The following is an 11,375-nucleotide window of genomic DNA, read 5'->3' on the forward strand; positions in this document are numbered from 1 at the left end:
ATGCCGCCTCTCCGCAGCAGTCGGCGGGCACAGGCGGCTGTCCCAGGCCCTGCCGCGCAGCTGGCTCTGGCAGAGGGGCTGTGGGCGCTGGTGCCGTGGTGGTGGCATCGCTGCGAGGGCGGCTGCCTGCCCAGCAACCCCCTGCACCGGAGGCACCAGCGGGGCCTTTGCAGGGCTGGCAGCATCTCCAGCTGGGACAGGGGGAAACTGGAGATCCCTGCAAGAGACACGTGGGGTGTGTACGCTGCAGTTTGCCCTTGCACGCCACCAGGAGTGTTTGGAGCAGGTTATTCTCAGCAACATGGAGGCAAAACCTGGAGGGAGAGCAGGTGCAAATGGGTGTGGAAGGAGCACTTCATCGTTTCTGGGGGCTCAGCCTGAGCACGGTCAGCTGGATGTGAGCGAGGTCGTTACGCCTGGCTCTGCCCGGCTCCGCTCGGCTCGTGGTTTGCAGAATCCCGTTTCAGTCTGAGAAAATTGGCTGCAATAGGTACGCCTGTTTTCTGACAGTGACATTGTGACATCTTCTGAGTCACAAAAGCAGAACTAGTCATGGCAAATGAAAAGGAATACGGTGTCCTCAGTCCATTAAAGCAAGTACAAAAAAAGAAAAAGTTCCTGGATCATGGTTTTCAAGGACTGTTGGAACTCTTAATTTATAACAGACCTTTGGAGTGCAAGCAAAAACATCTGGGGGTTGGTACACAGCTCTCCTTGATTTTGCTGTTTATCAAATCTGTATGCAAAACAGCAAAATGTAAAGTCTAGTCCCTTCTCTAGGGATCTGCTTTGTGTGTCCTCAGGCAGAAATGGCTCAAAAGTGGGAGCAGCTTTGGAGCAGCGCTGTTTTTCGAGCGGCTCTTGTGGCCTTTCCCTGCTAACATGGAGGGCCTGAGCTTGGCACTGACAACGCAGGTCAGAGAAGGATAGACAGAGACACAGACAGGAAGATGGAAAAGTGTGATGGGAACTTCTGCATTCGCACGAAGTTTAGAGTAATGGTCTTGTATTCTCAGTATTTCTCTTGTGTTCTTTTATGAGGACTTCACATTCCTCACAAATATGAAATATAATAGTCTGCACAGACCAGTAGGGAGAATGTTATTTGACTTTGCAAGCTCAATACTCCAGTAACAAAAGCATTTTCTCTCCATCTTCGCTGGAGCAGAAAGGGACCAGCACTTTAACACAAGCACCTACTAAGCCCGTGGTAACAGCCTGGGGAGAAAGACGCCGTTACTGTGAAGATTTGGCTTGTTGTTAAGTACTGTCCAGCTATGAATAAGAACCATGTCTTTTGAAGCCATTTCTTTAAAATTAGGTTAAATCAAGGTGCAAGGGTGAACAGCCTTGACCCTGGTCACTTCTATGTACTATAGAAAGAAACCGGCTGCTGAATGATCTGACACATTTGTCAGACACGAGAAGTCCTGCAGGTAAGTGCTGGGAGGATACCATGAACCCATGAAGTCCCGTGACTCATCCCTAGCAGCCGCTTTGGCCATTGCAAAGGCTGAGCAGCCCGTGCTGTTGCCTGACAGATCATCCTGTCCTGTGTTACTGGTCAGGAAAGTCTTCACAGGTTGAGGAAGGTGAAGAGCAGGTGAAGTGCAGTCTAAAAACAGCCCATGGCAATGACCTGTGAGAAAGGGCACATTAAAACACCCGATTATGAGCAAAGAGCTCCCAGATCCAGACCCAGCTCCTCTCCTCGCAGACCAGTGAGCTGCACTGGTGAGGTGTGGGTTTATATTTGAAAAATGCACCCATCAAATCCCAGGAAGATTCACAAAGTTGGGACGGGAATTGAGTTGAATTACATTTGCTGACAACATGAGATGTGTGACCAGCATCTGGTGATAGTTGGAGTTCAGCCTGGGGAGCTCAGACCTTTTCTTATTTTACCAGTCTCTCCCCAATCAAATATACGTATTTTATTTTTTTAAAGCGTGTGCTTTGGGTTTTGGTATTTAGATTTGCTGGACTATTGACCAACCGAGGACCTGAATTTTTACAGTACAGCTGGGATTTCTTAGCCACCATCAACACTTCGTCTACGTTAGATCTATTAAGAATATGGATCTTCATCTCAACTGAAAATTCAGCAAATTGACATAAAAAAGCATGGAAAAGGAAAATGCTAAATAATTTCATGAAAATGAAAAGTTCCAAGAATTTTTAATGCAGGTAGTGTCAGAGTGAGAAAGCCAAAATTATGCAAAATTATAGAAACAACGGCTGGCTCTGCGTGATTCGAATGGGTGTGTTTGAAAAAGTACATTTCTCCCTCGCTTTCTTTGTTTGACTTGGAGCCAGCACAACATTATGATGCGTGATGAACACTGGTCTGCTAGAAGCAGCTCAGAATGTTTGTAAGTGGATAATAACTGCAGCGAAACAGCATGTGATCGCTGAAGTGTTTGAACCTTTGACAGAATAAATCAGTTCTGCAAAGAACAGCCTAGCCTGTGAATAGCGTGTCTCTGGCATCGCCCAACGGCCGGGTTCCTGCGTGCGCGTCCGAACGCTGTTCTGCCCAGTCATCCTTCTCCTGCACGACAAAGAAATGAAAGGGAATGCAGGCAAACAAGCACGCTGTAACCACACCGTGAAGGAGCTCAAGGGCGAAGTCCTGTGTGTTTCCACAGCCTCTGGAGTTCCCGCCACCGGGCAGGGAGTGCAGCTGGCTGCCCCACTGCATTCACGGCACGGGCGCCTGCCCTGAGTGCCTCTCCAGCAGACACCTGCAGGTAAAAGGTTGCCATTTCTGCTCCTGATCTCATGTGTGCCACAGCCCTCCACCTTTATGGCTGTCAGAGATTTGCTGTCCTCCAAATAGCATCCGACAGAGTTGAGTAGTATCCTTACACCACAGCCACTACAAGATCAAGATGGAACAGCCCGCTAGCCAGTCCATGTCCTGTGCCAGCCATGTGCCTGGCTCAGCCCCTGAGAAGGGTGCAGGTAGGGACCAGCTGTGGGCCGGGAGAATAAAGGGCTCTTGGGGATGCTGAGGAAGGGTGGAGAAGCTTGGTGGCATCTCTGAAAACACCTATGACAAAACTGCTTATGGCAAAAGGCACCCTGCGTTGCCAAGCTAATGCGGTGATGGTGAGTCTGTCAAAACCAAGAAGAGATTGACTTTTGTCTCCGATCCCGGACACAGACCTGCCCGTTCCTACTCAGTCCCCACTGCCTGCCCTGCAGCCTGGGGCTACCAGGCACCCACACCGCGGGCATGGGACCCTCTGCAGGAAGGCAGCACACGAAGGATCTTTGCTCAGAGTTTCTGAGTTGGAGCCTGCGGCTGCTCTGCAAACGACTGTGCTGCAAAGGAAGGGGAGAAGAGGAGGGATTTCCACCCACACTGCTGCTCTCCCTGCTCCTGGCTCAGTGCACAGAGGGCTGAGCTGTGGCAAGAGTCTGGCTGGACGCCCAGCAGCACCCTGAAACTTCCGTTCTCATTTTCAGGTTGCATTTCACTATTTACACTGTCCTCTGTGCCACGGGAAAGCAAGAAGGGGACAGTGCCGGGCACAAAGCTGGGAGCTGTCTGGAGGCAGAAATCCTCAGAGATGTCCTCAGTCTGCTAAAACTCCGGAACAGAGAGAAAGAAAGATGCTGCAAATTAGTAAAGAAGCTTCACCCCTGCAGCTGTTGTGCTGAGTATACACAGAAAGGAGGAAGAGGAGAAGAGGGGGAAGATGAGGGCACATCCAGTCTCTACATCTTGCTGCTCTGCTAGATCTGCACATGCCAGCCTCTCCCATCGCTGGTGTGCGGGGTTGCAATACACCTCAGGGTAAAGGAGGCAGAGATGCGCTATTGGCTACCGCACAGGCGGTGTGTCGTCTGGCAGGCTGCAGATATCAGGGGAAGCAGGGACCACTCAGCCTCTGAGCAGAGCTGCTTCAGCGTAAGGCTCAGAGACGCTTTGAGGACGGCGAGAGAAAGGAAAGGCAGCCCTCGCTTTTTTGATTCTGACTAGCTCTGAAAACTCCTGGGAAACAGAGACAGGGTGAAGGACTGTGTGGAAAACCAACAAAGCAGATTTCTAAGTAGAAGTTGTGGGAGAAAAGCAGAGCAGTGCCCAGAAGGAAACATTCACTAGTATTTCTTCCTGGGTGCAGAGAGCAAGTGTTTGGGGATCTCCGACATTTCAGCATCCAAATCAGCCTCTGTGTGTAGGACATAGGGGGCTGGAGAAGGACAGCAGCTGGAGAGCCCCTGGAGCAACGCGCAGATGTGATCAGCACAGGAGGAAGGACCCATTTATCAACTCTTTCGTGTTGTTTGCAGCCACGGGGCAGATTTTTAAAATGCAAGTGTGTGTTCCCTCCTGCAACCACTGACTTCAGCACCTGAGCTGCAGGGAAGGGAGAACAGAGAGGAACGCGCAGCCTGCCCGGGGACACGGGCAGCGCTGGATTTGCATCCCGAGCCATGAGCAGGCACACGTGGTTCCCTCTGCAGTACATCTCCAAGCCCTTCTGGAGAGCAGAGAATCACAACACGACCAACTTCCTCTCTGCACTCTATGGCTTCCCTAACCAGTCCTTCTTCCACAGTGACTTGGACCTGGAGGACCTCGGGGACTTTGACAGCGGCACTAAGTATGAGGGTGAGTCCCAGAGCCGGACGGTGAAGGCGCTGCTGATAGTAGCCTACTCCGTGATCATCTGCATCTCCCTCTTTGGCAACATCCTCGTGTGCCACGTGGTGATCAAGAACAAAAGGATGCACTCCGCCACCAGCCTCTTCATCGTCAACCTGGCCGTGGCCGACGTGATGATCACCATTCTGAACACCCCCTTCACGCTGGTGAGCTCCGGGCTTGTCTGTGTTTTGCTGGTGTTGGTGTGTGGCTGTCAGCCATGTACACGCGTATCCAACGGGCCAGCAGCAGGCTCACGCGCAGGGGGTTTCTTTTGCCACCCCCCCTTGCCTCTTGGACAAGCTGCAGCCGTGCCCCCAGGCAGGGCTCTGTGAGCAGTGCCGCGGTACCCGGGACCCCCTCTGATCCTGCCGGCAAGCGTTGCTCCTCTGCAGCTTGTGTTGTCCAGGACAGCGGCAAGGCATGGGTGTCGAAGGCTGGTTTGTCTTTTGATGGGGAAGGAAGCGGGGGCAAGTTTGGCACTAGAAAGCCCACTTAACGGCCAGTTTCCTACGGAAATGGTGCAAGAGAGGTCAGCCCTTGGGAAGACGATTGCGGGGGAAGCCACTGGGTCTGTGCTGAGCCGTGTTGGCTTGGCATGCCTCTGAACTGGGCACTGCAAACTGTGCTTCTTGGGGCTGATTGTCCTGTGTTTATTATTCTAAACAATATACGTTTAAATAAATGTTTATATACTGAATAATATAAAATGTAAAAAACATTAAAAGAATGAAGTGGGAAGAATTAAACTATGTCATTTCTTGCCCCACTGTCACAATCCATGAACAATGTGTAAGCAGGACTCTGTACGGCTGAATTTAAAGCAGCCCTCAGCTTCACAAGGATCCCAAATCCTCCTGCTTCAGCCCGTGACCAGAGCTGCCCATAGGGTTCTTCTGCCTTCCAAAAGCAGGTCCTGAATTACCAGCTTGAATTCACCTTTTCTTAAACTGAATCCTGTTCCTTTGGTGGGATTTCTCTGCCTTGCTCTGATGGGATTTGCAACCCGTAATCTGCTCAGGGAAAGGATAGTGCCCTCTGGTGTGGTCGTACAACAGCCGCCACATGAGGCACGAGCAATTAAACAACTGTGATCTCTCTTAGAAAGAGATTTACATCAGCTTCAAAGAAGCAGCACACTGCTGTACGTTCAGAGACAGAGTCGTTGTGATTAGAGTCGTCTCTGTAGGGAAGTTAATTTGATTAATTGAAAACAGATTCACTGGTCTTGACTAGTTTTCTGTGGGAACAGATGTTTTGTAGCAAATGTGCTTTATTTCAAATTGGCTTAATCTTCTTCCAGAGTGAGTTACGTTAATTTGGAATAAATATTGCTCAGTCAGGAATAACAAGGGAGTGAGACAAGAGCCTCCCTTTGGGATTACCTGCCCTGCAGAAAAGCCATGGAAGGTAACACCCCTCCAGGCACCCCTAGGAAATGCCCTGCAGCCCCTGCAAGGGCTCAGGGAGGCTTTGAACCCCCCAGAGAGCTGGGTTTCACACCCAGGTGGAGATGGCCCCACACCTGCAGAGCTCCGGTCGATGGGGAAGGCAGCCCGGCTTGTGCAGCGTGACAAGGTGCTGCCACCCTGTCCCCCGCACCCTGTTCCTGAGCATGGCTGGCAGCCGGAGAGATGCGGGGCGGGTGGGCAGGGGTGCTCTGAGCAGATAGTCCCATCTCAGAGGTGTTACCTTGCTGTTTCAGTGCCCTCAAAGATTTTTCTTCCATTAATCTATCTCGCTAAGTTTTGAACTGATGCAGCTTTCAGCACCCTCCAATTCAAAGGTGCAAGTGTGTTTAAGGAGGTGAGCTGCTGTTTCTCCCTGCAGAGCCCCATCGAGGAGCTGAGCTAAGACTTCTTTATGTTTCTGGGAAGGGCAGTGTCACATGTAACATGTGCGCACACACACATGCACACGCCAGAGCACTCTGGCACGTTTGTTTGCGCAATAGGGTAAATCTCACCTCTGGCTCAGATCCTCTTGAATAGTCACTGTTTCCCCCAAAAACCCCAGCATAATGCATCCACAAAGCATAAGGAAAGGATGTTAAAGCATTTCATCCTCACCACGCTCCTGGGAAGCTGCTCTTTGGACAACGCACACTATTTAACCCCATTTTGCCTGTTCCTCAGGTGCGGTTCGTGAGCAGCACCTGGGTGTTTGGAAAGCTGATGTGTCACGTAAGCCGGTTCGTTCAGTACTGCTCTGTTCACGTGTCTGTGCTGACCCTTGCTGCCATTGCCCTGGATCGGCATCAGGTATGTGATGCAATGTGATGTACGTCACCGGGGGAGCTGGGGTCGATGGTCTCCAGGGAAAAAGCACAGCAGAAATACGTCCCGAAGCTCGAACACCATCAAGCCAGTGCGTTATCTCAGCGTGTACTTACGAAGAGTCTTTTGGGTTTTAGGCATGCCCCATTATTTTGGGATGCCCAAGCCTGCAGGCAGTGAGACATACGTCAGCGTGTTCAGTTCAAGGTGAGGAATTCTCCTCTCCTCCCCCTGCCCCGATGCTTTTTGGCACACACCAACAGGAACACCCTTCAGGTCAAGCAATGAGGGCAGACCGATGGGTCTCCCTGAAGCGCAGCACAGTTTGAAAGTTTTGCTTAAACGGGTAAGTGCTGTGCACCGGGAGAGCAGACCCTGCAAGATGTGCTGTGGGGCAGACCACTGCTCTTGTTCTGCTGGAGTCGCTGAGACGGCTGTTACTGAAAAGCATGTTTAGGTGATGAAGGGCATGGCTAGATGAGGTTCAAAAGAAGAAGGATTCCACTCCGCTCGTCTGGGATGTGCTCCACCTGTGTCAGAAAATGACAGTGACTGCCAGAGCATTGCCTGTCCGTTTCTGACCTTTCTACCACAAAAAGTTTGGTAGCCTGCCCATTCGATGTGCAACATCGCAGCTCCTGAAAGCGAAGTATTTCCATAGTGATTCCTTTCGATTCCGGGCTGATTGCAGGGCACGGCTTAGGTACCAAGGCGTGTTTGTTCAATTAAGGACAAACAGTGCCTGCCTTTAATTCAGTGGAGAAGGTTCCTCAGAACTGGAGTTATCTAGTATGGCCCAAGGAGATAAAAATAGAAGGAGATGACCTGAGCAAAGAGAAATCAACACTTGCCTCTAAAAATATTGCTGGTCTTGAGAGGTACCAGAGCAGACAGTTGCTCCAGGGAGTTGTAGAAGCTTGATTAAGTAGATAGATATAATGAGACTAGCAAAAGCATGCATAAAATACCAAAGACTTCATCAGCCAGGAGATCATTTGGATGACATGATAGGTCTATTTTTAATTATTGTTTCATTGCCTAATATAATCACCCATAGCTCGTGTAGCTCAGCAGATCACGAACCATCGTGATCTCTGGAGCCCAGCTGATGGGTGACTCTGAGCATGTTTCTCAGCTCAGGGCACTGGGCCAGTAGTAACACTTAATACTTGTCCCGTAAAATGAGTCTCTCCTTTCTGCTGTTCAATACTGGAGGGATGCAGAGCTGCTGCAGTGCTTCGAACTGCAGCATGAGGCTCAAAGAGTGATCAAGATGTTGTAGCCTCCTTAGTAGCAAACAGAGATGGAGAACACCCTGCTTAGCTGGTACCGCACGGGGTAAGCTGTGAATATGAGACCAGCTTCAAGTCTGTAGTGCTGGGCTGGCCAAGGCTTACATCCACTCTGTCTTGTCAGCCCACCAAAGGACAATTGTGAGCCCCATGGCTGCCATCGGCATTAGAGTCGTTGTCTGTCTTGATGGGAGCCTTTTTGCACTCCCAAGAGTGCAAGCTGGAGCAGCCTCTTGGCTTTCAGCTCGTGCCACACATGACATCCCTGCTGAGCATTCCTTGCTGTCCTGGGAAGCATGGGCGCCGCTCGCTCCTCACACAGTGACCAGCGGGAAGTGCTCGCTCCTGGATGTGGTTGAAGCAAAGATCCATTCTTTTTTCCCTAAAGCTTGCAGCTTGTTTTTAATCAGTCGAAGATGCTGTAGATCCTCAGGATTGGTTGTTCTCTGCAGGTCATCATGCACCCTCTCAAGCCGCGCATGTCCATGGTGAAAGGAGGGATTTGCATCATTATCATCTGGGTCATGGCCAGCTGCTTCTCACTGCCTCATGCCATTTATCAGACTTTGACAAGATTTTACATTGGGTAAGACAACATTCAGACAGTGTTGGTTTTTTTGTATGACATACCCAGCTTAATCAAAGCCCTGCAGATTCTAAGGCGCATGTTTGTCCATCTGTGTTACTAAAAAAGAAAGTACAGTGAAACAGAATTCTTCCTCCTCTTTGATGAGGTGATGTCTCTCTTGTGAGAGGACAATGAAAATTGATGGACCTGCTTTCAGGCTTGTTTCTTAGTTCATTTTGCCTCAGATTCAGCCCTGTAACTTGAGGCAGGCACAGAAGAGAGGTGCTCTTGTCAGTAGAAGCTGCAGATGGCAGTAGCAATTATTTGTTTTCTTTTCCTGAGATTTGTTCTTAAAATATTTTCATCGGGGCCAAAGGTCAAACTTAGAGCGCAGTTTTCCATGGGAAGTGGCACTTGCTCATGTTACTGAATGAGTTCTGCTCTTTGTGCCTTTACTGAAACTTGTAGGAAAGTCCGAGATGTTTGTCCTCCAGCTGTTGTGAGTGCCCATCTGGTGGTGGAGTTGACAGTTCTTTCTCTCTTTGATTGTCAGAAACAGAACGATCCGAATGGTGTGCCTCCCCAGCTTCCCTCCTCCTGCTGATCTTTTCTGGAAGTATTTGGACTTGACTACTTTTGTCCTCTTGTATGTCCTGCCCTTGCTTGTGATTTCCATCACATACACCATGGTGGCCAAGAAGCTCTGGCTGAGAAATGCCATTGGGGACCTCACCATGGAGCAATACTACGCCCATCAACGGAAAAAGAAGATGACGCTGAAGATGCTGATGGTGGTGGTGATTGTGTTTGCAGTGTGCTGGTTCCCCCTGAACTGCTATGTGGTGTTGATCTCCTGTAGGGCTATCCACAGTAGCAATGCTCTGTACTTTGCTTTTCACTGGTTTGCCATGAGCAGCACTTGCTACAACCCCTTCATTTACTGTTGGCTGAATGAGAGCTTCAGATCTGAGTTGAAGTCCTTGCTGTGTGTGTGCCGGCAAAGGAGCACAGCCCAGAGTCACGCTCTGCAGTCCATCTCCCCGCCTTTCAGGCACGCCTGGGTTGAGAACTGCCATTATAAAAGAGACAGTGTCTGCCAGCAGGCCAGAGCATCCTCCCAGAGGAACTCCGCAAAGACAGACATATCCAGTGTCCAGCCAATTGTGGCAGAAAGCTAACTCCTTGATCCGATGGCCAGACAGCACCGCTGTCCTTGCAGAATCAGGGGGAAAGCTGAGTTGGAAGGGACTGTTGGAGACCAGCTAGTCCAACCTTCTGCCCAAAGGAAGCCACTTCAACATTCAACTGGGTTGCTCAGAACCTTGTCCAGTCAGGTTTTCAAACCTCTCCAGGGATGGACTGCCCTGCGGGGGCTCCAGAATTAGGGGTCTCGAGTGCATTTTTCATCAGAACAGTCAGCAAAAATGAAGACAATTCTCTAACAGCCACCAGATCCTCACAGCCCAGGCAGAGGGGAACCTGCCCTGCTCACACACAGCAGCTGATGCACGGTTTTCAGGTAGATGGCTGTTTATGCATATAGACACCCTGTATGGCTTCCTTCTTTTTATTGATTTGCAGTTTGTTCAACATGAATAACATTTACAGCCACTCTCAAATTTAAACCTGCAACTCCTCATCCACTTACCTCTCTGACAGACAAACACCACTGCTATGCCCGTCCTCCTCACCACGACCCTGGCATGTTCCCTGCAGCATGGAGGACAGCCGTGCTGGCCGGTGGAGGGGGAAATGCCTCAAAAATCACAACGGGAGCACAGCTTAGAAGCAGAACAGCAAAAACTCACTCCATTTTTACAGGTGTTCTTCTTCCAGTGGCCATCCAGTGCCAAGTGAAGCTGGTTGACTTCAGGACAGCTCCCCATCCCGGATGACAATGGCCCCTCGGGTGCATTTGGAGGAGGCCCTGAGGGACTGATGGACATCAGAGACCAAGACCCCTCCCTCCCCTCCCAAGTGGTGGTCAGCTGGTCGGCAGGCTAGGGCTGGGAACTGGGCTGTGACCAGTTTCTGTAGCGCTGGGAGCACAGGCTCACCGTAGGCCAGCAAACTGGGGGTCTCGCTCTGCGTGCGAGGTAGGGTGGACGGCAGACTCACATAAGGGCTGGAAGGTCCACACAAATACGCTACATAAATACATCTCTTTACCTATTCTAGGAAAAAATTGATGGTTAAAAATAAAAACCGTATGTAAAGCACTCAGAGATGGTGAAGGATGTTGGCCAGTAGGTACCTGGTCCACTGGTATATGTAAGGCTTCATTATAGCCTCTAGGCTTTTGCTCAGCAGTGTTTCACGCCGCTGTATTTCCTAACAAACCTGGGTGTCACCATGCTGTAACACTGCTAATCGACTCTTTTAAAGTCTAGGTTATTTTCAGTTTCGATTACATTTTATTTTTCACCCCTCCTCAAGCACTGTGTCCTTCGTGGCTTCCTTGCCCACCTGGCAGCCCTTCCCCAGCTCGTCTGCCTGTCTGTCCTGGAGCCAACCCGCCGGGCAGCGGCTGAAACGGGCACCCTGCTAATACTGCCTGGGGTGGGACCAGTGTTGGGAATGGGTCT

At 50.4% G+C, this 11,375-nt stretch overlaps 1 protein-coding gene across 1 annotated transcript; it reads left to right on the forward strand.

Moving 5' to 3' along the window:
- Positions 1-4,441: 4,441 nt before the first annotated feature.
- LOC104494861 (probable G-protein coupled receptor 83) lies at positions 4,442-9,985 on the forward strand. Its single transcript, XM_010137754.1, has 4 exons — positions 4,442-4,821; positions 6,790-6,915; positions 8,675-8,808; positions 9,344-9,985. Exons 1-4 carry the CDS (start codon positions 4,444-4,446, stop codon positions 9,966-9,968), a joined length of 1,263 nt encoding a protein of 420 aa, XP_010136056.1. The 5' UTR covers positions 4,442-4,443; the 3' UTR covers positions 9,969-9,985.
- Positions 9,986-11,375: the final 1,390 nt, after the last annotated feature.

Source organism: Buceros rhinoceros, unplaced genomic scaffold (assembly GCF_000710305.1).
Source record: "Buceros rhinoceros silvestris isolate BGI_N320 unplaced genomic scaffold, ASM71030v1 scaffold29136, whole genome shotgun sequence".
Classification (NCBI taxonomy): Eukaryota; Metazoa; Chordata; class Aves; order Bucerotiformes; family Bucerotidae; genus Buceros; species Buceros rhinoceros.

Bases quoted from the DNA above. Each gene is read 5' to 3' on its own strand.
- LOC104494861 (XM_010137754.1), top strand. From the start codon at position 4,444: ATGAGCAGGCACACGTGGTTCCCTCTGCAGTACATCTCCAAGCCCTTC. The intron at 6,916-8,674 runs GTATGTGATGCA...TGTTCTCTGCAG, and splicing joins TTGCCCTGGATCGGCATCAG to GTCATCATGCACCCTCTCAA. The intron at 8,809-9,343 runs GTAAGACAACAT...TTTGATTGTCAG, and splicing joins TTGACAAGATTTTACATTGG to AAACAGAACGATCCGAATGG.